The sequence below is a fragment of the Populus trichocarpa genome, chromosome 11 (assembly GCF_000002775.5).
Source record: "Populus trichocarpa isolate Nisqually-1 chromosome 11, P.trichocarpa_v4.1, whole genome shotgun sequence".
Classification (NCBI taxonomy): domain Eukaryota; kingdom Viridiplantae; phylum Streptophyta; class Magnoliopsida; order Malpighiales; family Salicaceae; genus Populus; species Populus trichocarpa.
This window is the reverse complement of record NC_037295.2, coordinates 7,092,308-7,117,375: the sequence shown is the minus strand read 5'-3', so window position 1 is coordinate 7,117,375 and position 25,068 is coordinate 7,092,308. Positions and strand designations below refer to the sequence as shown.

At 30.6% G+C, this 25,068-nt stretch overlaps 1 protein-coding gene across 2 annotated transcripts; it reads left to right on the top strand.

Annotated features, from left to right (window-relative positions):
* The first annotated feature begins 2,047 nt into the window (after positions 1 to 2,047).
* Positions 2,048 to 21,534, top strand: LOC112325524 (probable LRR receptor-like serine/threonine-protein kinase At1g29720). 2 transcript variants are annotated; one of them, XM_052445428.1, is made up of 25 exons: positions 2,048 to 2,190; positions 4,318 to 4,510; positions 4,643 to 4,714; positions 4,949 to 5,020; positions 5,109 to 5,180; positions 5,306 to 5,377; positions 5,478 to 5,549; positions 5,620 to 5,691; positions 5,784 to 5,855; positions 6,014 to 6,079; positions 6,168 to 6,233; positions 6,689 to 6,751; positions 6,854 to 6,919; positions 17,113 to 17,166; positions 17,244 to 17,288; positions 17,781 to 17,824; positions 18,284 to 18,672; positions 18,765 to 18,960; positions 19,246 to 19,266; positions 19,379 to 19,507; positions 19,660 to 19,778; positions 19,894 to 20,104; positions 20,214 to 20,451; positions 20,563 to 20,713; positions 20,851 to 21,534. In XM_052445428.1, the coding sequence occupies exons 1-25, from the start codon at positions 2,091 to 2,093 to the stop codon at positions 21,259 to 21,261; spliced, it is 3,066 nt and encodes a 1,021-aa protein (XP_052301388.1). In that variant the 5' UTR covers positions 2,048 to 2,090; the 3' UTR covers positions 21,262 to 21,534. The 2 variants fall into 2 exon arrangements, with proteins under 2 accessions (XP_052301388.1, XP_052301387.1); XM_052445427.1 differs by having other exon boundaries at positions 20,208 to 20,451.
* The last annotated feature ends 3,534 nt before the right edge of the window (positions 21,535 to 25,068 follow it).

Sequence of the window (25,068 nt, the reverse complement as noted above, 5' to 3'; positions counted from 1 at the left end):
AGTATGGAATGAACTTCTAGCAATGCGGGTCCCTTTTATTAATACCCCAGCGCGACCAAGACTTTAATTTTTGTTTTACTTTCTCATACGGTTAAAATAAATGATTTTTTTTTATTTGAGGTTAAATTGAATTTTATTATTGAAGCATTTTTTTTTATACGGTTAAAATAAATGATAATTTTTGAATTGCAACTAGCTATATAATTGAGCCTATCATAAACTTCAAATAGCTTGTTGTCCTCTACCACCAGGTGGAAAAAGAGATTGTTCTACAGAAAAAAAACAGAAAATTCTACATTGAAAGTAAAAAAAAAAAAAAGCATTCGTGTTCTTAGTGCACTTTATAGCCAGTGGTCAACAATCCCGAATTAAAAAAAAAAACCATTGAAAAATCACAATGGAACAAGGTTGTCAATTATATATTGATAGGTCTTTTGATTTTTAATTGGAATAAAATATTTTAGTTTTGGAATGTTTTAAAATGTTATTTTAAAATTGTTCCATGGTTTTATATATATATATATATATATATATATATAATTTAAATTTAAGATAAATTAATTATAAATTATGTAATACAAACACAATGTCAAACAAATATAATTTTAAAATTTAAAATATTTCTAAATAGTCAAGATTAAATAGATCTTTAACTTAAAGTAATTCAACTTAAACAAAATATCAAAATATTATGAAAGTAAAATTTTTCAACACAAATATTTTAAATATAAAGTTAGGTCAATGTTATAAAGGCTAATGAGATCTAAAGAATTTTTATTTTTTTTGCTCAAATTCCTACAAGATATAAACATGAAAAAAAAAACAACATGAATATAAACCATATATATTAGTGATAAATCTAATTTAAAAAAAATAATATCATTATTAATAAAAATAGTAGTAATAATTTTCAATATTATTATTATTGAAAATAGTAATGAAAAATAATTTTTAATACTTAGGTGATCTAATTAATTAAATTGAACTGGATTTAATTTGATTCAATAGCTTTTCAAGATCAAAATGAAAAATGTGAAATAAAACAAGAATATTCTAATTAAAATTTGGTTGAAAAATTTAGAACATATTAAGATTTGAAATAAAATAAAATTTTTATTTTATTCTGTTTTCTAAATTAATATAAAATGTTTCGATTATTTCAAACAAAATGAAATTGAATTTACAACTTGCTATGGAAAGAACTTCAAGGACTGTGGGTTTCTTTTGTTAATACTTGAAACAATGTACGTTCTTCGCATGTACGTTCTTTGAATGTTCAAGTCAATAAAATGACTAGTATTAAAATGCTTTTTAGCAGCCGACGGCGCTAGTGATGTGAATCATAGCTTGCAGTCAATAAATTTGTGGCTCAAATGCCTCGATACGTGCCTGCCTCCTTATCTTTTAAATTTCAACATCTTGCAACCTGCAACTAACTAGGAGAACCCAAGAAAATACGAGGTGAAGATTCATACGTGTATTATAATCTTCTTGATTTACATCGAAAACAAAATATTTTAAGATATTATATTTACTAGTTAGTTAAATAAATTTAATAATATTTTACTTAAAAAAGTTTAAAATAAAAAAAAATCCATCAAAGATAATGATTCACCAAATAAATATTTATCTACAAATCATAGAGTCATTTTTAATTTTTTCAGATAATTTATAATCGGTTGTTAGAATTTTATTTATAATATAGATACATTTTAGACTAAAAATTTATTTTTGGAGTAAAAATTTTATTGGAATTTAATTTTAATTTTGAACATAAACTCTTTAACATAAAATATCAATATAATTTTAAATAAATTATATTGAAAAATTTAAAAAACTATTTACATGCTATGGAAAAACCAATAACTCTTTAAAAAGAAATAAATCTCTTATCATGTTCGTAAAAAGTTAAAATTGAATTCAAATATCGCCCCAGAGAAATGACAGAGGATACAAGTACGTACGCCCATGGATGTGACGTTTTAAGATTTGGCAACTATAAATCAAATCAACCTCTCCTTCCCTGCCTGTCTCCTGACGACAAATACAAAAACTTATTCCAGCTTTTGCAGCAAATTTTGCAGCACAAGATGTTAATGATGTTTCAGCTTTGCCAAGTCATGGTGATATTGATCAGTTTCTCGAGCTCTATTACTTTGCTTGCTTCTGATCAGCTGCATCCAGGAGAAGGTAAGAGCAACCTTCTGTCTTACTTTGTTTTAACAGTAATATATATTCAGATCAGATCAGTGAGGTCTTATAAGTATACAGCAAGTCTTTGAAACTTTCCAACTCATCTGATCAAAACCAAGTGTCAGGACCATTGTACCTTCTCATAAAGTTTTCGTTTTTTCTTTTTTTGTCCATGAACATCAACAGATTTGCTTCTCACTTGTAACCTTTAAAGGCTAAATATCTTTTTATCGCAACTATATATTAAATCTTATATATTATATGGATATAAATATCAATATAAATTATCTTGTGTTTTGGAATCGAAGAAGGATATTTTAATATGTGACTTTGAATAAACTTTTAAGTGGAATCGAGGAAGGAAATGGTAAATCATATATATATATATATGCACCTTAACTTAATAGTTTATTACCGGATTATCGTGTCTTGTTATACTGCGATGTCGAATATAAAAATTTTGAATGTCAAGAAATTAATAATATCGGAATTAACTCAATATAATTCGGTTTAATAAAAATATAGTTTAATTTAAAAAATTTAAGATGATATTTTTTTTGTAAATATAAAAAAAACATATTAAATTGACTTGAATTAACCTGTCATATCTCTATCCTAAGTCATGAAACCGTGATAACTTTATAAAAAACAAATAAAAGAAAAATAAAACTCAATTCTTAATCAGTCAAATGTTAAAGGATGAAATTAAAAATAAAATTTAATAACAATAAAACAACTTCAGTCAACCTAGATTAACCTATCAAACTTGGGTTATGAGACAAGATAATTTAATGAAAAGTAAATTTATAAAAATTATAAAGATTAATTCTCAATATTGAAGGATGCAATTAAAAATAAATTCAATTAAAAAAAGAAAAGTAAAATCCAAGACACATGTCATAAGGCCATAATAGCCCTATAAAAAGCAAATAGAAAAATAATTATGAATTTCAATACCTAGTAAATTCAATGTTAATTGGAGGATAAAATTAAAAAAAAAATAACTTAAGTCAACTCGAGTTAACCTTTCAAACTTGTGTCAAAAGGTTAGAATAACTTTATAAAAAATAAAACAAATTATGAAATCTAATTTCAATTAACTCAATATTGATGGAGTAACTGGAAAAATAATATTTAATTAAAAAAATAACAAAACAAATCAAGTTAATCAAATTAATCTACAAAACTCATGGTTTAGGTCATGAAAACAAAATAACCTTATAGAAAAAAAATTTAAAAATTTATAAAACTTAATTTTTAATAAATCTAATATTGAAAAATAAAAATAAAATTATATATAAAAAATCATTATTCCAATTAAAATTGATTTGTGAGGAGGGGTTAGTGAAGTACCCTCGTTTTTCTTTAGTTCTTATTAATTATTATTATATAAAATAATATGAATATAGTTTACTAATTGTATTTCTTGCATTAAACTTCAAGAGACTCGCACAATTAAACAACAATAACCAAAACTTTGTAATTGCTTGAAAAACAGTAAAATATATCTTTGGCCGTATATAACACAAAATAGCTTCCATGAGTGTTTTGTTTTATATAATTAGATTCATTTATATCTAATTCTTTTTTAAGAAATGACATACTCACTGTAGAATTTAAATTCATGATTTCTTTCTTTCGTTTGATCATACCAATTAAGATACATCTACAGGTATAAATAACAATAAAATAATATTTATACATCACAAATTCTTATAGTAATAATCCACCAATCCAACAATATAATATTTAAACTTCCCAATCAATTTAGAGTTTAATTTAGATTGTATTTTTTTTTAAATTGATTTAAAAGTTAATATAGTTAAATCTAGTTAATGCTATTGAGTTAACAAATAATATTTTATTTTTAAATTTTATTTAAATTAATATCGTTTTAATTTTTTTTTTAATTGCAAATGATTTTATTAAAAAAAAAACTAAAAAGAATATAATCTTAAGGTTTGACTAGGACGATAAATTAACTTGATTCAAATGGTCGAGGGAGTGTGTGTATAATCGTAATCTATTTACTATTATTATTAATAATAATCTATTTGAGAATGTTTTGAATAGTGCACATTCCTCATGAATTATTTTTTTTTCTTTAAAAAAAAACCCCACCAGTTGAAGCGTTAAGACAAATCGGTAAGGCAGTAGACGAGGATGGCCAACTATCCTTGAAGTTTGTCGATCGTTGTCAACAGAGTGGAGTCGTTGAGACAGTACTGACTTCTGCTCCACCAAACTTAGAAGGGAACAACACCATCGAATGTAACTGCAGCATCACTGATGATAATTACTGTCACATTACTTCATTGTAAGCCTCTTAATTACTTTACATTTTTATGTTTTTCTTTGTTATATATATATATATATATATATATATATATATATCTTAGCTTTCCTAAACTGTGACCAATGATGTCTCTCTCTCCTGCTTGCAATAAAGCCAGCTCAAAGATTACAGTCTTCCAGGCAGGCTTCCTCCGGAATTGGCCAACCTTACTTATGTCAAAAAAATGTAAGAACCCTTAATTAAGGACATATATATTTGGCTCATGCTTCTGCTTCGAGGCCTCAATTCTGAATCCTTTAAATGATTATGAATCTTGAGAGATGCCTCGATGATAATTAATACTCATCAGATGTTATGTGATTATGAGTTTGCCATTGTCTGTCACAGTTTATATTAAAATTTCAAGCGTTTATATTAATTTTTGGAGCAATTTTTATACAACAACATTGTCTATGACAGAGATTTTGCTCGCAACTATCTATACGGCACAATTCCGGTGGAATGGGCTTCGATGAAAAATCTGTCTTCCATGTAAGCTCATTAATAAATTCACCCCTCATCTGGGTTTATCTTATTTTCTATCTAAGAGTGAGCTTAACACAACTAACCTCTTATACAGCTCGCTTACTGCAAATCGCTTGTCAGGAAATATTCCTGGACACTTGGGAAGTTTTACTGCCCTCACCTACTTGTATGGCTTGAATCTGTTATAGTGCTCTACCTCTAGTTTGAGTTATTCAAATATTGCAAGCAATGCTAGTTTACTTTGTTCTCTAATGGTTATTTCACTCTATCAAATGCAATTATAAAATATAGGAGCCTTGAATCAAATCAGTTTTCTGGTGTTGTCCCGCCTGAGCTTGGCAAGCTTGTCAACTTAAAAACTCTGTAAGACATTTAACTAAATTCTTCATTTTGAAGACTTGCTAGAGATTTCGTTTTCATTAGTTGAAATCTTTGCTTTGATGCCGTGAATGAACAATTGCAGGATACTCTCCGGCAATAAGTTAGTGGGGACCTTGCCAGAGGCACTTGCGCAGATAAAAGACTTGGAGGATTTGTAAGCCCTCACTTATTTTCCTTAAAACACATTTTTTCTCTCTCGATGATTTAACATATTCAATGTGCAGTCGCGTAAGTGATAATAATCTTAATGGCACCGTACCCGAGTTCATTGGGAGCTGGAGTCAACTTCAAAATCTGTGAGATGTTTATCTTCACAAGATCTTAATTCATTCTAATGCAAAATGATACACTTTATTGAGATTTTTTGTTCTTTTCGTGACTAATGAAGTGAATTGTACGCGACTGGATTGCAAGGACCCATACCTCTTGAAATTTTTCATTTGGACAAGTTGTCTGATTTGTGAGTAAAACAACTTTCTTGTGCTGCATACCTCCTGCTGTATTAATTATTGAAGAATTCTCTTTGTGTGTGTGAAATAGAGAGGGGAAGAGAGAGAGAGATAAATGAAGGAAATTGAACATTTAACTTATATTCAAGGTCTCTTACCCGTTCTGCAGGAGGATTGCTGATATGCCTGGACCAGAGTTTCAGTTACCTAACTCGCCGATTGAAAGGCAATTCTTGTATGTGAACTGCTTCATAACTTTTCACAGTAAAGTTGAGGATATGTTCTGTTCAGAACTGTTTAACCAACCTGTAACTTGTTGCAAGGGTTCTGAGGAACATCAATTTAAATGGAACAATCCCAGAAAACGCATGGAAAGTGGAAACAACACTGTAAGTGTGAACTTACATCCGCTGCTAAGCAACATAGAATTTCTTTTGATACATTTCAATTCTGCCACATTTTTCATTATGATCTCCATGTACAGCCTGAATCATCAGGTCGTTAGGATAAGTTAAAGGTCCTCCATTAATATATAATCCTGGGTATATAATAAGTAAAGTCCTACTAGAGTGAGTAGAAGAATCACAACTAGCTTCTAACATAACATTGACTTATTTTCACAACCGATGAGCTCCTATGAGAAGGTAGTGATTTCAAGCAACTGCAACTCTCCAAGGAAGAAAATAAATAGAGGATTACTTCAAAGAATTTAATAACCTTTAATTAAGAGACATATACATATTTATTTATATTTTCACCTGTTTATAGCCATTATATTTACAAAGATGTAAAATCTTCTTCAGAGACTGAAGCCTAAAATTTCGTTTGCTGTAATTTCTTTCAGCGACTTAACTTTTAACAACTTGGTTGGGGAGATTCCTCCTACTACAATACGACGACAGTTTACGTGAGCAATGTTAAAGTCTGATAATTTGAAATTTGGTTATTGAAATCTTATCAAGGATGGCGCAATAAATTATGCTGAAAGTTTGAGTGTGGTTCTTACCAGGTTTTTGAGTGGCAACAAGCTGACTGGAACAGTGTCAGATTCATTCCTCCAAAACAGCCAAAATCTGTAGGTTCCTAAATTACACCCATCATTGGATTCAGTACTTATTTGAATATTGATATGCTTTGCCATTTTTCCTTGATGATCCATGACTAATGCCTGTAAGTCCATATGATTTCAAGTTCTCTTTTTCAGTATTTCAACTCAGATAAACTTTTCTTCTTGATTGACATTTCCAATTTCTTATAAAAGAAAACTGAAGACAACCAGTTAAAAAACCAAAGAAAAAGAAGAATACATAGATTAAGTAGCCACTTAAACTGAATATACAAATATGAGATTTGACCTCTCTGCGCTGAAACACAATAATATATATAACCTGAGAGTTCAAGCTGCAACTCATTAATTTTGATTTAAAAAAAAAATCGCTTCCTTTTATCGTCTTCTCTGCACTGACAGCACTGCATTCATTCACAAGTTCATTCCCAGTTTCCCACTTTCCTATTATCTTTGACCTATGTGTTTCCACTGCCTTCAGTGTTTGAAACGCGGTTGATACTGTTTTTTTAAACAAATTTAAAAATGTTTTTTTAAAAAATTTTATATATATTTCTTGATAGTTTTGATGTGATAATGTAAAAAACTTTTTAAAAAAAATAAAAAAATATTATTTTAATGTATTTGCAAACTAAAAACACTTTAAATTACAACCGCTAACACATTACCTAGTAATACTTCATTTTATGCTAATATTTCATGCTCACAGGAGGTTAATGAGTAGATAGACTCAGAACCACAACTTATAAATATATTTTTTTTAATAGAACACTATCAGATTTAATAATTTTACCAATAAAAATGTATGTCGGTTTTTATACTAGTAGTCTGTCGGTACATATGTTATCAATAGACACACAGATGGAAACGATCCTTCAAAAAAACTCTCGTTGGTAATTTATGGACTGCTAGTAAGCCCGTCGGTAATAAATATACCGATGGATTTACATATGGACAAAGCATGCCAAAAAAAATTACCTGCTTTATTTTGTTAGTATATTCATCGGTAAATATAAGATATCACCGACAGAATACCATCTATAATTTTGTCAATGCGTTAACAATAACAATAACATTTGTAATAATTCTTTTCCAACTTTCTGAAATATATCGATTGTTAGTTTTGTTGGTAACCCCATCAATAATAGTGGTATTTGTAGTAACTCTTTTCAACTCTCTGGAATATAATGATGGAGTTGTTTTGTCGATGACCTTGTTGGTAATATTTTAACAATATATTTTTTAAACAAATATATTGAACATAAGTAGAAAAATATAATAGTAGCATTTCAGTAATTCTTGTTCAACTTTCTGAAATATACCGATAGAGTTGTACCGTCAGTAATATTTTAAAAATATATTTTTAAAAAATATATTGATCATAAGTAGAAAAATAATTAAAATAAAATAAATTAGTATGTTAGAATATAATAAATCTAAAATAGAGGTGACGCTGTAGGAGGAAGCGGCAGGTTGTTGTCGGAACCGTTAAGCTAATTAGGGGGTGCACATGAACCAGTCATCTGTGATCTTATCTCCATTACCAATCGATGAAGTTCTTCATAACCAGTAGTGAGTCGTTCATATTTATCATTAAAATGGGTCATCCGATCCTATTCTCGTTGGTCTAACATTGCTGCGAACTCCAGAGTTTGGCTGCTTGGAATTGATTACGAGCATCTAGCGACTAAAGCACTATGGGTCGTCCACAAGTTCTTGGTTGAAGTTTTAAAGAGTCCATACACTTAATTTCTATTAGGTCCATCGAACGATCCTCCCTCCAACCACAAATCTAGATCGATATCTGGATGGGTCAAAAGCTCGTCCCCATATCTCTCATTCAATTGGTTATTATATATATATCCTTGAAAAGAAAATGATCAAATTCAAAGACATAATAACTTAAGAAAAAATTAATTAAAAACCAATATACCACTAGTATTGAGCTTGGCTATCACTATTACAACCTTTTTAGAGGTCATCACTCTACACATGTGTTTGAACAAAAAACTTCATCTAAATTTGAAAACCTTGAAAATCATGCATCAATATGAGGTTTCCATTCAAGATGTTTGAAAACCTGTCTTCATTGAAACAATGAGATTCCCATCAATGATTTAAAGGCCGATGTTATTGTTCTCACAATCTCTATATTTATAAACCTAAAATTACATTTATTAAATGATATTATTTTTTCAAAAATTATTAAACATCTCATTGTGAAAGCAAAACAAACTTACATTAAAAGGTCATCCTTCTACTAAACCTCGTACTTGCGGGTAAATAAATCCCACTGTGAAGGGACCCCCCTCAACATTACAGCATCGCACTCAATAAGCCTGTGTATGAGTCGATGTTTGTGCCTTAGGTGTATGTTATTGGTTGACACTTAAAAACTCATGGTTATCAGCATCGCTTCTAGAAAAACTAGCAACGATTCCTATTTTAAAAAAAATTAGCAGCATCTTTCCTATACGGGAGACTACTCAAAATTTTTAAACCTATAAATTCACATAATATATGCCTCAAACCAGTTGAGTTTATTTAATTTCTTCTAACAATTTAGCATAATTCAATTTCTTGGAAAATTTTCATTTTGTACGTATTAATATTTTTAATCATAAGTTTACAATAAATTATTCTAAATTTACAAAAATTCAAAATAATAATTAAAATTAATCCCACACATTTAATTGAAATTGAACAACAAAAGTGAAAATAAAAAACTAAAATTCAACAAAATAATCCAAAAATTATTTCAATAACAACTAATATTCAACACAATTATTTCTAAGTGATAATATTTTTAATCCTAAATTTACAAAAAATTATTCTAAATGGAATAAATTCAAAATAACAATTCAAATTAAACCAACATATTGAATTGAAATTGAACAACAAAATTGAATAAGTAAACTAAAATTCAACAAAATAATGCAAAAATTATTTCAATAACAACTAAAATTCATGTGATTTATTAATTCATAAAATTATTAGGAACAAAAAATTGAAAAAAAAAGTAATGACAAAAAAAAACAAAAAACATTGCAAAACAAAAAACTCAGAAAAGGATAAAAAGGAATGAAAAATTCTTGCCTTAATGACATGCTTTATTTTAGCTCTTGATTAAAAAGAAAGAAAAAAGAAGAAAAGACATTGTTAATAAATCCTTAAAAAAGAAAAATAAGAAGAAAAATGAAGAAAGACAACATACATTAGGATGAGAAGAGAAGATAATGCTTGATTTCAGGTGAGAAGGAGAGAGAGAGGAAAAGATAAAGAGAGAGAAATAGGTGTGTGAGAGAAAAAGAAAGAAGAAAGAAAAACATGAAGCCTCATCTATTTATCTATCATGATTCCAGTCTTTTATTTTAGTCTTTAATGATGGGATTACCAATGAGCAATTAAATATTAATACTTTTGATATTTTCATCAGTAATTTTATTTGTAAAATCAAATAGAAAATTTTCAACTTGCATGAAAATATTCAAAAAGCTCTCCACATATTATTGATAACTTTTCATTTCATCGGTAATTTTATAAGGGAAAAATAAATAGTCAAAAGATCATTAATTATCACCGCATTAAGATTTCATGGGGGGAAATAAATAGTCAAAAGATCATTAATTATCACCGCATTAAGAAGTGAACATTTCTCATAGTCTTTGAAATATATCACCGATATACTTGTACGTAATGAACATTGTGAATAGTGCTAGGGTGAAGGGGCATAGTTTCCAGTATCTTTGTAATCTACCGATAAACACATTTTGTAGGTATACTCATATGTAATGAATACCGTGAACAATGTTAAGGAGAATGAAAACAGTTCTAATGGTCTCTATTGTGTTGGTATACTTGTATGTAATGTATAGTCTATCGGTATTTTTCATTGGTTTAAAACAGTATCCGATGCTAAATTGTATTATATTTCTTATCTATACATCCTCCAAATAGTTAAATTCACAGTTGCACACATAACATAATAATACCAGTTTACATCACAATAATAAAATAAATATTGTATTTTCATTCAATAATAAATTAACAACATTGTCATTACATTGAAGTAAATTTCATCCATAAATATTATATTTTATTTCATGGCATTACACATTCATGTTGTGTAAATTAATCAAAATTTCTCATATTCTTCGTCAATTGACCCATCCTTATCTCCATCGCAATCTTGTATGTTGATTTCGTCACTATCATCTTCATCAACTTGTGTATGTTCGCTAGAGCTCAAAACATCATTCAATTCCTCAACATCAACATCAATAAAAATATTCTCGGCGATGCAAAAATATGAATTTTTTTATTAAGTAATTAGACAAAGCAACTCGATATAGATCAACTAACTCTCAACATCAACATCAATAAAAATATACTCATAAGAATGAGTATATGTGTAATAAACGTACTGGCATTACTTGGCAAAAACAAAGACATCATCGACATTACGGAGTCTAGCCTTTGAATTAATTTTGACCAAACATGATGAGAATCTACTCTGATTCCTCTATTAGTGGTGTCATACCAATAATATTTGAATAAAATACTTTATTATGCTCGCTATGATATTGCAATTCAATAATATCTTTTAACTTCCTATAGTAGTCAACTTCAAACTCATTAAAAGTTGATCTCTTATCACAAACCCTATTGTTATATGTGTTTCTACCCTACCCATATTCTTTAGTATCAAACACATGTCCATTAACAGAATTCATGTTGTAGCACTTCACCTATCTTTTAGGATCTGGACTTAGTAAAGACAAAGTAACACTAGCATCCCCTCCCAATTGATAAACTTGGTAAATGAAGTACAACCATGAATATTTAATGAGAAATGTGTAATCAAATTAATTATCCTGATTGACAAGAATAATTAAATAGTGCTTACATTTGTTCTAAATCTTATGGAAAATTGCTCATCTTGTAATCAAAAGATTTAGGATTTAGTCAGAGCTATGAGTTTTACGACAGTAAATATTGATGTTGTTGCCTATGAGGAATTCAATTATGTATTAGTTTATGATATTATAAGAGATAGATCGTTTGAAAATAAAAACATGATAAGTAGTATACTTATTGAATAAAATGTTTCAGTTCATCGCAGTTAAATAGCTCATAATTATGTGCTTCTCTAAATTCTATTTCTGACTAATATCTTCACTCAATATTTTTTGGTATGTGTCGTCTATAATGGAAGAATATTAACAAGTTCTCATTCGAAGACACTTCTCTATCATTGTCATTCCTTGGAATGAGATTGATTAGTGTTCTCAATTAAGGCTTAAAATAATATAAGATAAATATTAATACATCTTCAAGAATATAGGCATCGCATAGCGAAGTATCAACATATACATTGTTTTCTACTTTTCTCTTAAGGTTAAACAAGTATCTGCATGATATTAAATGAATGTTTTGAAATATACAAAGAAAGATGATACAATTTTAATTATGATGTATATGTAAACCTAACATCTCGAATAGATACATCCATCTATATTGGACTAGGCCTTCGATTTTTGCCTCAAACGATAAATGTAAGGATAGATGCTCTATAGAGTTGAAAAACGATAGAGGGAATGTCATCCTAAGTTTGCATATTGTATAGACGATATTCATTTCAAGCCGCTCCATGTATTGTGTCTCCAACTTGTTGGAGCATATATCTCTAAAAAAGTAACTGGTCTTCATGAGTGCATTTCATATCCCGTTTGGCAATAAATCTAGTAAGCTAATGGAATGAGTGTTTGTATAAACAAATGTCAGTCATGGCTTTTCATTCCATACATTACAACCCTCTAAATTCACCAAGCTTGGTATGCTTGAGGCATGTTCATCCGGAAACACATAGACTTTTAAGTCATTGGTAGACAAGTAACTATACATTCTTGTCTAAGACAAAGTTGGTTTTAGGCTTTGCGACCTGTGACCCAACATGAATCAACTTCATATATTTATGATAACAAAACAAATCTATATCCCTTTTAATCTTGATGTTGTCCTTAGTCTTCCCCTTTACATCCATAACCATGTTGAAAATATTCTCGAACACGTTCTTTTTTATATGTATGACATCAAGGTTATGACAAAGAAGATTGATCTTCAATAAGAAAGCTCCTAGAAAATATTTCACTTTACCCAATTATAGGTCAAACCAAAACCAGAAAACTTCTACTTACTAAATTGAAAATCAAACTTATTGTCACTGTACTTTAACACCATGTTATACAATTATTCACCTGAAAGAAGTGACGATACAACATCCCTTTAAACTCTGCCAACAAGAAGTCTTTTCTGTTCTTTCTGAACTTGTGATCTGTTAGCAAGAACCGCTAATGGCATTAAAAAAAAGACATTTTATCATCGTTTATTTACATAAATGCCTTGTTATTTTTCATATAGAATGAACATGCTAGTTTTTCATGCATGCTCCATCCAGAAACTATTTTATAATTTGGAAAATCATTAATAATCTACATCAAAGCTGCCTTCATAAAAAAAAATTGTTTCCTCGATACATCATAAATCAGCCCCGAATGATCACAACTACTTCAACTTATCAATTAATGGTCAAAGACAAACATCTATATTCTAACCTGAACTATTAGGACCTTGTATGACTTTAGATAAAAATATAAACTTTGGCCTCACATACATCTCCAGTGGAAACTTGTAACCATGAGTATCACCGACCAATTAGAATAAAGACCAACAAATGACCTAAATGGATTGAATTCATATGTACATAACCCAAAACACGTTCCTTATCTCTACTAAAAATTGAGGAAGAACATTGTTGAAGTGTTTCCAGGTTTCACCATCAGAAGGGTACACCATCACTTTATCTATCACATCATATGATTGGTGTCATGATATATATATTACTGTCTTTGGTGACATGAATAACCTCTGCTAGTCATAGCTTATAACGAGAATGCTGACATGTTCTGCACTTGGTCAACTCTGTATTTTCAAGGTAGTACAAAATGCAGAAGTTTATACACAAGTCAATTTTCTAGTATCCTAGACTAAAGGGTTTCATCATGGACTTAGCAACATAAAAATTCTCTTTTAACCTGTTTCCTTAAGGTAAAATGCTTCTTACTCATTCGACAATTTTGTCATAAACAACCTCACTTAATCCATGATCTGACTTGATGTTGAACACCTGTGTAACAGCCGATAATTTAATGTGATTTGTGCAACTATCCTATAATAGTTCGTCAGAATCTTTAAAAAAATCAAAACATTTGGTTGTGTTTACACTAGATTCTTCATCTATGATTGAACATTGAGCGGCATGACCTTGATTCATTCTAATTGTATCCATAACCATATTCATATAAGGATTATTATTGTTACCTACAACTCCATACAAATTGCTAGAACTAGAAGTTGATCCAACCGTCCTTTGTACCACTATATCGTGAAGAACAAATGATTTTTAGTGTACATACCGACATAAGTATTTCTACATGAACCCTTTTTGTAGAAGATGCATCGTTACAATATTTGGATCGGGAAACTTTTTATTGTTGCACCTCTTGCATAGACTTCTAATATCCCCTCTATTAATATTTCTTGGATTAAATTGGGCATAATTAATAAAACTCTGAACCCCATTATAATAATTCATCCTCCACAGCTATTGGGGTAAATCTTTATACATACATGAATGACCATCCATTACTTATATCAAACCTATATAAAATAATGATGACAAAAGTTATTAATAAACTATGTTAATTAAATACTTTGCAAAAATATTCATTTATCGCAAACTTATTCAATCTATTTTAATAGAACTTAATTCATAATCAATTATCTACATTAATTCAAATTTTTACACATTTACCAAAAATTTCAAGTAGACAATAAAATTGATAAAATATAAAATAAACTCGTCAAATAAGCCATTATTTATTTCATCACAAAACACCTATGTCAAAAATCCGATATAAGTTTTATCGAGTTACAAACAAATATAATTTTATGAAATCTAAAACAAGCCCTAACATGTATAAATCATAAATCTATTTAACATATTTGTATGAGAAAAAACTATAAAACAAGTACACACCCAAACAAAATACATAAACTGTAAAAAATATATAAAAAATCAACATTTTAAAATTGAGTTCAAATAAAAAATGGTAAATTTGCTTACTTGAAGTGGATAATCCACAATAAAATTTGAATTAGAACACATACACTGACAAACTAAGTGTTGTGGTGGTTGGATTTGTTGTGAGAGTTTGAATTGTGTTCAAATTGGGGGGAGGGGGTGGCTATTTGTGACAAAAAAAATGCATAAAGAAGAAAGAGAAATGAGAGAGGGGGAGGAAAGTCGTTCGCCAAGTCATAAATTAAATATCATCGATGACATTACCAACATAATTATTTTGTTAGCAACTTCGTTGGTCATTCTTTCAATAAAAATATCATGTCACCATATGATTTGCCTTTTTGAATCCCTTTGTAATATCCTCTGGCATTCCCTCCCTCAATATATACCAAAGAAATTTGTTTGTGGACATATTCATAGACATATTTTAACATTGGGTTAATTCCACTGGTAATATGGTCGGTAAAAGTTACACGTCATCATATTGTTTAGCTTTTTTTTTTTCATATCTTATTTTTCCATTGTAATTCGCTTGGTATATACTAAGGGAATTTTTTCGTCAGTGTTTACCAATGGATACAAAGATGAAAAATTTTGTTGTTAAATATCATTGCAATATACTGACAAACTTTTTTTGTCAGTGTTTCCTTTTATATTTTTTAATTTTCTGGTAGTCTATACTCACCTATGAACTTTGTGAATGAATTGATTGTGAGTTCAATCCCACCTTCTGTAACCTATTTTGATTTTCTCATCAAGCAATATGAATATTTCTCTGTGGATGTTGACAATCTAAGTTGCTAATAAACAAATACTTATGCATATAGGTCTTTTTATCAATCCCTAGTAGCATTTATATGAGAAAATCATTTACTCTCTAATTTATTTCCGTGGGTTGTTTGTCTTGCTATGGATATTTTGATATTTTCAAACATTGGTAATTATGTGGAATGGCAATGTCTATGTTGAAGTGATAGAGGGAGAAAAAAAAACAATAGATAACTAACATAGTTAATGATTGACTGTCTAGGTTGAATAGCTAAAAAAGAAAACAAACTTTTTTATAAAATTATCTAAAATATCAAAAAAAAAAAAATTTACAATAGTAGCAACTCTATAAACACTAGAAACATTCCAAGTAAAATAAATATTTCCCCTTCCAAACTACCATCATAAATATTACCTAATAAACCATTAAAAGAAAAACACTAATTATATGAGAGATACTATAGTTCTAATTCTTGCATCATTTACCTCATATTGGAAGAAATTTGTCATCAAGCTAAAATAATTCTTGCCTTGATCTCATAGATTTTCAATCAAGGCTCTCTCTTTTTCTTTCTTCACTTTAATTGTATAAGAAACAATTCTAAATATTAGTTTCAATCCCTTCATGTTATGTTTTGTATAAGAAACATTAATTAGCAAATTATTTCTTTTTCTTTGACTTTTAAAGTAATGAATTGTAACCTCAAGCTTATTTTATCAACATGTGTTGTATCCATAGTCTTTGAACAAATCTATTTGGGTTCTTAAATTAGCCATCACAACAATAATTTGTTCTTAAACCAACTCCTGACTAACTACTAATAGCTGGCTTGAGCTGGATCATATGATGCCTATGATAGAGACACTATATATAGCCTGCTCTTATATATACGGTCGTAGTCATGGGGATATTTTAAACCTGATTCCTCTAGGGTATACATGTTGCTCCAACCTATTAAATCTAAATTAATACAATTTAATTTTCATCAATTATATAAAAAGATAATTTTTTTAAATTTTTTAATTTAATAATAAAACTGATAAACTATGATTGATACCTATTAAATAATCCACCAATTCTTGCGTATCAATTCTAAATAAAGTTAATAAACCATTTCCCTTTAAAACAATTAAATCTTAGTCATCGAAGCCATCACCATCAATTAAAGAAAAACCATTATATGAAAGTTCGTGCATTTCTAGCGCTTGCATCGTGAAGTTTATATACTCTTTATTTGTTAACCTTGTGGAAGTTTGTATTTAGATTTATGGTTTTCTTGATCTTTTCCAGCGATGTTTCGTACAATAACTTTTCACGGGCACCAAGATGCAACAGCAGTAACGAGTAAGGATGTTCATAAATATTTGAAATGGGATATTCTTGGTGATTTTGAAACTGAATGATTTGAGTTTATAAACCAGGAATAATATAAACTGGTTTCGAAGCTCGTCCAGCAATAATAAATTGTAAGGCTCTTCTTTTATACTCTGTGGACTGCAATGTTTTTCGTATTTATATTTCTGGAGATGAAATTTAGCAATAGAGATTCTGCTGTATGTGATTTCAAAAAATCCCACAGGGTCAAAAGAACTCCTCTATGGAGTACTAGCAAGATCTTGTACCTATTTGCGATAACATATGCTATCATGAGTACAGAGTTGCGGAGACAGATACAATTATTTCAGATGAACGTGGAATTCAGACAAAACATATTTTGATATTGTAACTAAATAATAAGCTATACTACATCTTTAAATCCTACGTACCTAAGCAGAATAGATATATATCCAGAATTAATTTATGCTCAGAGTATAATGCTTATCATTTTTTCAAGGAGCAAACACATCTTGAATATTTTCCTTGAGTGATACAGTTTTTTTAAGCATGTTTTGATTCTTAGAATTCAATCTACAAAACCATTTATTATTCTAACATACTATAATTTCCATGATATACAGAAGCGATCTTCTTCCATGCTCAGAGATATCTCGGTGCCCAAAATGTATGGTTTTTTATTTTATTTTTTTCATAATAAGAACTTGCGCACTTCATAAAATCCGAGTGTGCCATTAAAGTTTATCGATTTACCATATTTATTTGTGTACTTCAATGTTTGAATGACATTGATGATTGTTAGCTTTTTAATTAGATTCTATCTAGAAAAACTAATGAGGTCAATTCATGGTCACTTTGTTGGAAAATTTATACATCAAAACGTGGTCTGAAGTAGAACTTCACCACTGGTTTCACCATCAGAAACCAAAAGTTGACAGAAGGTCATTCATTGAGTTGAACTCATCTGACAGTGGCAAGCCACTTGATGAAGTGTTGACCAGTGACTAATCATAGTTTTTAAGCTTTGTAGGAAAGTAAACTCATTCCCCATTGATATGCTTCTATAAGTATGACAAAAAGTAAAATTGAAACATGTCTAATGGTATACTAGTTTTATGCGCTGCAGATTATCGTTCATTCCATATAAACTGTGGTGGACAAGATGTAAAGAATGGGAGGATCTTGTATGAAGGTGATCAAGATAGTGAAAGTAATGCTGCTGCAAGGAGTTATTATAGATTAGGATCAAACTGGGGATTCAGCAGCACAGGAGATTTCATGGGTGATAACAACTTCAATGATAACAAATATACGCTTCAATCAAATTCTAATATTTCTCTGGTTGACTTTGGATTGTATGCAACAGCACGTAAAACTCCCCTGTCTATCACTTATTATGGATATTGTCTAGAAAATGGGAATTACACTGTCAGACTCCACTTTGCTGAGATACAATTCACAGATGAAAAACTGTACAACAAAGTTGCAAGGCGCGTTTTTGATATTTACATTCAGGTAATTAATTACCTTTTCCTCGCGGAGAGATTGTGGATGTCTTTTTTTTTTTTTTTCAAAGGAACCCTTTTGAGGAGGAAACTTTGTTCCAGGGAATACAAGTGCAAAAGGATTTTAACTTTACAGAGGAAGCCAAAGGATCTAACAAAAATTTCACAAGAGCGTTCAACACCACCGTGACAGACCGTACCCTGGAGATCCGATTATACTGGGCAGGAAAAGGCACTACTAGCATTCCAAAAAGAGGAAATTATGGTCCTATAATTTCTGCTATATCCGTATGTTCAGGTATGTTACATGTTCTTTTTCTGCCTCTCATTTGAAACTTACAGACTTCAAGGAGTTTAATTTATACAGTAGAAGGACACCATTGAATTCATTTCTATTTCAATTTTATGAGCTTTCTGGGTTTTTTTTCCTCCCCTAACTGATGAGATTAAACACATTTGATGTGTCTCATAAACCAATCTGCATAAGTGATTAGCCTGATTTTTGTTGTCACTGTAACTGTAAGCTTATTCCACTCACTTCATTATCCCATCTAAGAATCTTTCCGTGATCTGTGGTTTTCAGGTTACAGAACTTATTGTGAAGGTGAGAATTGAACTGTGCTATAGTGGTCGGGTGTCTTTACAGCGCTAATGTTTATTATCCATTTGATGGGATGTTTAGCCTTCTTTGCGTTTGCAATTTTATTTAATATCAGAACCTGAGGAAACAAGTAAGAAACCTATTGTGATCGGAGTTGTCACTTCAGCAGTATTTCTTATTTTCTTGGTGATGGGTGTCATTTATTGGAAGCTCTGCTACGGAGACAAATACACAAGAGAACGAGGTATCGTAAAATCAGACATTTCCGCACACTGGGTCTTCTCTTAATTTTCTAAATAATGCGCGTAGTGCATGGATATATGATTTTCAAGGATTTCTAGTATTTCACGATATGTCTCCTGACTGTCATCCTCCCATACCAACTGCTACGTGCAGAGCTTAAAGGGCTAGATTTGAAAACTGGTTCCTTCACCTTGAGGCAGCTAAAAGCGGCCACAGACAATTTCAATTCAGAAAACAAGATTGGAGAGGGTGGTTTTGGATCCGTATACAAGGTTTTTCATCTAATGAATTTTCATATTATCACAATTTTAGTATTGGAATCATGCATGGGTGAATCCGCCCCAAAAACACTATAGTATTTAGATGCGTGATTGACTTCCTATGCAGGGTGAATTAACAGACGGTACTATTATTGCTGTTAAGCAGCTATCTCCTAAATCCAGGCAAGGAAACCGTGAATTTGTGAACGAAATAGGCATGATATCTTGTTTACAGCATCCCAATCTTGTAAGGCTTTATGGATGCTGTATTGAAGGAGACCAGTTGCTTCTGGTGTACGAGTACATGGAAAACAACTCCCTCTCTCGTGCACTTTTTGGTAACCATAGTAGCATTTGTTGATAAATTTCCAGTAAAAAATATTTTTTATAACACTGCATCAACTAGCAAACATGAAATGATCTTATCAACAATCCTATTAGGAGCAGGTTCTGAAACAAGTGCTCTGATGCTGGATTGGCCAACAAGATATAAGATATGTGTTGGCATAGCCAGAGGTTTAGCATTTCTCCATGAAGGATCAGCAATCAGGATTGTTCACAGGGACATCAAAGTTACAAATGTATTACTGGACAAAGATCTAAATGCCAAGATATCAGACTTCGGACTAGCTAAGCTCAATGAAGAGGAGAACACTCATATTAGCACTCGAGTTGCTGGAACTATGTAAGTTGTATTGAGACTAATTTAATTCCTGAAGTTTATTGATAGTAATACTCCTCAAGTCTCTGAAGGGCACTAATTCCGCTTTTTTTTAAAAAAAAAAAAAAATTTCAGAGGATATATGGCTCCAGAATATGCACTGTGGGGCTATCTAACAGATAAAGCAGACGTTTATAGTTTTGGGGTTGTCGCCTTAGAAATTGTCAGTGGAAAGAGCAACTCAAGTTACAGGCCAGAGAACGAAAATGTTTGTCTTCTTGACTGGGTAAATCATCGTCAGTCTGTTTCTGTTGCTATCCTGAATTAATGACGCGTGAGGCATCAGTTCTCAATGCAAAACATGGTACATTTGGTCAAATATCTTAGCTTCCTTCTTATTTGTCTTTGAAATTGTCGTCACAGGCCCATGTACTGCAAAAAAAGGGAAATTTAATGGAGATAGTGGACCCAAAGCTGCAGTCTGAATTCAACAAGGAAGAGGCTGAGAGGATGATCAAAGCGGCTCTCTTATGCACCAATGCATCTCCATCTCTAAGGCCTGCAATGTCAGAAGTGTTGAACATGCTTGAAGGACAGACCAGCATCCCGGAGGTGACCTCAGATCCTAGCATTTATGATAATGATTTACAGTCCAAACGTGTCAAAGGCAACTATCAGCAGGTCACAGACCAGAGTTTAAACAGCACGCAAGGCCTCTTTCCTCCATCTGATAAATCATGGATTGGAAATTCCTCTACATCTGCCCATGATCTCTACCCCATGAATCCCGAGTCCATAAGTTTAAACCTCAGTGAAACCTCGTCTTTAATTTGAATAAAGCCAAAGACATGCTTGGAGCTTCATTTGTAATCATATAATGATGATACAGAGGATCAAGATTTAGACGCGTACACAACGTTTTGTTGCTTACCATCCATCTTGGTATGCTTATGGATTTATAATTCTATATATGTAAACGGTCTCTGAAAGCTATCTCCGTGGTTGTGAGAATTCAGAGCCCAAGGCACCTTTCCTGGCCAGTGGTTATTACTCCCAATTTATGGGGATGGATATTTTGAATAAAATTTAAATTTAAAGAAGGAATCAGCTTGTTTTTGTATGAGATTTTTGAAAAATGGTGTTCTAAAATGAAAAAAAAAAATTTATTTACTGATGAAAACTGAAAGGAGTAACTAACAGAGTTTGGATGAAATTAAGTGCTTGATTAGAATTCTTAATTGAGTTGGTGTATTTAAACAAAAATAAAATAAAATTCATGCATTTGATTGATAAGGAGTAAAATTGGTGCACTGTTAATGTAATCATCCCTTGTTTATGTTGTGTTATAATTTTTCTTTATTTGATTTTTGAGATTTTACACAGCTTGGATGTAAGTGAACAATGATGATGTACAATTTATACCTTAAAAGTTATATTTTCATTGCCCTTAAATTTTTTATACTTTTCATATTGTATATTATTACGTGTTCATAGTATCGGATGTTGTTCGCATATTAATGGTACGACAATTTTGTATAATTTAATTTTTAATTATTGTAAAAACAAAATTAAAAGAATTAAAATTGATATTGATAAAAATTATTGAGTGCATGAATACTCATTATAATATATTGTGTTGACTTAGTGTGTTTAGAAATTTCAAGGTAGTTATGGAAATTAAGTGGTAATTAAGTTGTGAATTATGAAAAGTTGTATATGCAATGCAATGTGGAAAATATTAGCATATTAAATAAAATTAAAGATTTGACTAAGTTATAAGACTGGGAATGAGTCAAATAAAATAAATAATACTTTAACTAAAAGAAAAATGATGCTAGTAAAAGTTGTTGTTGTGTAATAGTTATGAGTCAAGCTGACGGTAAACTTTGATGTAAAGAAATCTAATATGGTATTGTGTATTATTGTAAAACAAGGAAATTAATATATAAGATTGTCCCTTCCACATAATGCCGCGTCTGGTGAAAATATCTACTCTTATATATATTATTTTTTATTTATTTGGCAAATATAGAGAGATAAAAAATTCTTGTCTTCTATTAGTAAAAAAAAAAAAATAGAGTCGCCACCTGATATTTTGGTCACTAGAAACCCTAACTGGTCTCAGAGATTAGGTACGGGGACTGATTACATAATAAAAAGGTATTAGCACCCCAAATACACCCTATCTAAGGTAAACTGCATTGTTTTATTGTTTGATAAAATATAAAGTCTTGTCGTGTTTTCTAGTTGTTTGTCCGTCTATGATTTAAGAAAAGTCCTCCTCGGTAAGCATGTTTTTATCTTATTAGGTAAAAACCTAACCTTTCTAAAGTTAATAAAAAAACTATCTTTTTAATATCGAGACTACGCTTTACGTATAAGTGCATAATCCTTAATATTAAAAAAAAACAAAATGAATTTTTATTATAGAATTTTTAAAATATTAGCCTTGTTCTCGTAACTTTAATAAACAAGTTATTAAAATCAAAATGCACGCTAATACCTATTTTTTGAAATTTTATATGTGAGCGTGCATGCTCAAACTACTGTTAAAATGAATTATAATTCACTTGAAGAGTAAATCATAACAATGAAAGAACAAATGCATGTAATGACAGAAAAAATGCAACGTGAAGAGAAATGTATGAAGCTTACCTGGTAACTGAGACAGACGAAGACGATGGCGATGAAACTGCTGCGCAGGATCACTGGTGACTGGTTCTGGGGACGATGAAAACGATCAACGCTGGGTCTTTTTTCTTCTAGTTTTTCTCTGTTTTTTTTTTTTTTGTTAGTTCCCAGTCTTCATTTTTTCTTCATCCCTTTGTGTGCTTCCCCTGTTTTTTTCTCTGTTCGGCTGGTTTGCGTCTGTCTTTTCCTTCTGGTCTCTGTTTTTTTTTTTGTGCTTTCTACTCTCTCTTTAGTTCTTTTTCTTTCTTTCTCCTTCCCTTTTCCTCCTCTGTCCTCCCCTGTTTTTCTTCCCTTTCGTTTCTCTGCGGTCGTTCCCTCCCCTCTGTTTTTCTTTCTGGTGCAGCTGATGCACGTGCGTTGGCTAGCCAATGCTTCTCTCTGTTTCTTTTTTATTCTCCCTCTTCCCCCTCCGTTTTTCGTTCGTCTCAACCCCTCCTCTCATGTCTGTCTCTCATCTGGCTATAGATGCATGTCTTTATTGCAGAAAGATGGTAACGGCCGGCGTGCATCATGGTGGCGAGGAATAACAGCCGTGAGACGTGCTCCCTGATTGAAGCGGCTCCACTGCTAACGCCTGCATTGCCTTACTGCAGAAACCGTCGCGGATGAAGAAGGCGATGAACAGTTGTCAAGGAAACGGCGCCGTTTTCTAATTCAAAATGAATATTTATGATTTGGTCCTTGGATGTTTTTACAATTTATAATCAAGCCCCCAGATAAATTGTAATTAGATCCCTTGATTTTAACGTCGTTTCCGGTTTGGTCCTTGGTCTCGAATTGTTTCAATCAAGTCCCTAATTGGCCATCAAACTTCAATAATTATGTAATTAAGCCCCTAATTTGACAAAATCAACTCTTCAAAATTATAATTGGAGTACCCCTGAACTTTAATTTCTTTCAATAATAGCCTAAATTAACTTAAAAATCAATTTTTCTTGCAATAAAACCCTCCATAAATTCAATTAAACCTTAGATAAAATTTAATTGAGTCCATAAATATCTGATTTTATATTTTTCTTTCTCAAATTGAATTTTCTTTGTCAATAAGGCTCTCACCAATTAAAAATATACTGTCAAATTTTAATTCTTGTATTTTTGAACCTCCTTAACCAATTTTTAGATATTTTATGGGCATTCCAGCATCCTTTTCTTGTTTCTATTATTTTTTGGATTTCTTCTAAATATTTTTTTAATATATATATATTTGTATTTTCTTATTTTTTGTGTGAGAACCCAAAAATAGGTAACAATAAAGAAAATGAGAATAAGAAATGGACTATTTGAAAGGTGTATAAATTAAGGTATAATGAAATGTCTTGATATGAATTGAATGATAACTTGAATGTGAATTCATGAATTTCAAAATCTATAAACTGATGTTTGCATCTTCTTCTTTTTTATTAAAAGAGGCACTAGTAGTTATCCTCGACATAAGGAACTAGATTATCAGAAGGAGCAAGTAGATGCTTCCAACTTACTTTTATTTAAACAATATTACTTTTAAATTTCTTGTTATTGTGCTTGCATCTAAAAAAAGAGAAATATATATCAAAAAAATATAAAATTAATTGATAAGCTGACCATCTGACTGGGGTTATGGATCAGGTGTTTATCAGGTGGTCATTCGAGCGGGGATCTACATATCAAATGTCTTTTAGATGGTTCTAGGAAGGGAAATCAAAGACATCAGACAGAACTAAGCTAACAGCATTATGAGGCCACAACTTTGATAGTTCAATATTCCACATGATATAAAGTTATTATTGTGAAGTATTTATAATTATATGTAAGAGTAAGGGCTTGTTGGCGAAGAATTACAAATGAAGAGTTAAGGAAATAGACAGCATAGTCAAGAAGAGGCCAAAAAGAAAATAAAAACAATTGTGTTTTAATATTAGTTGCATATTACTCAATTTGTTTGCATATTTGAATTGATAGCTAACCTTTTAT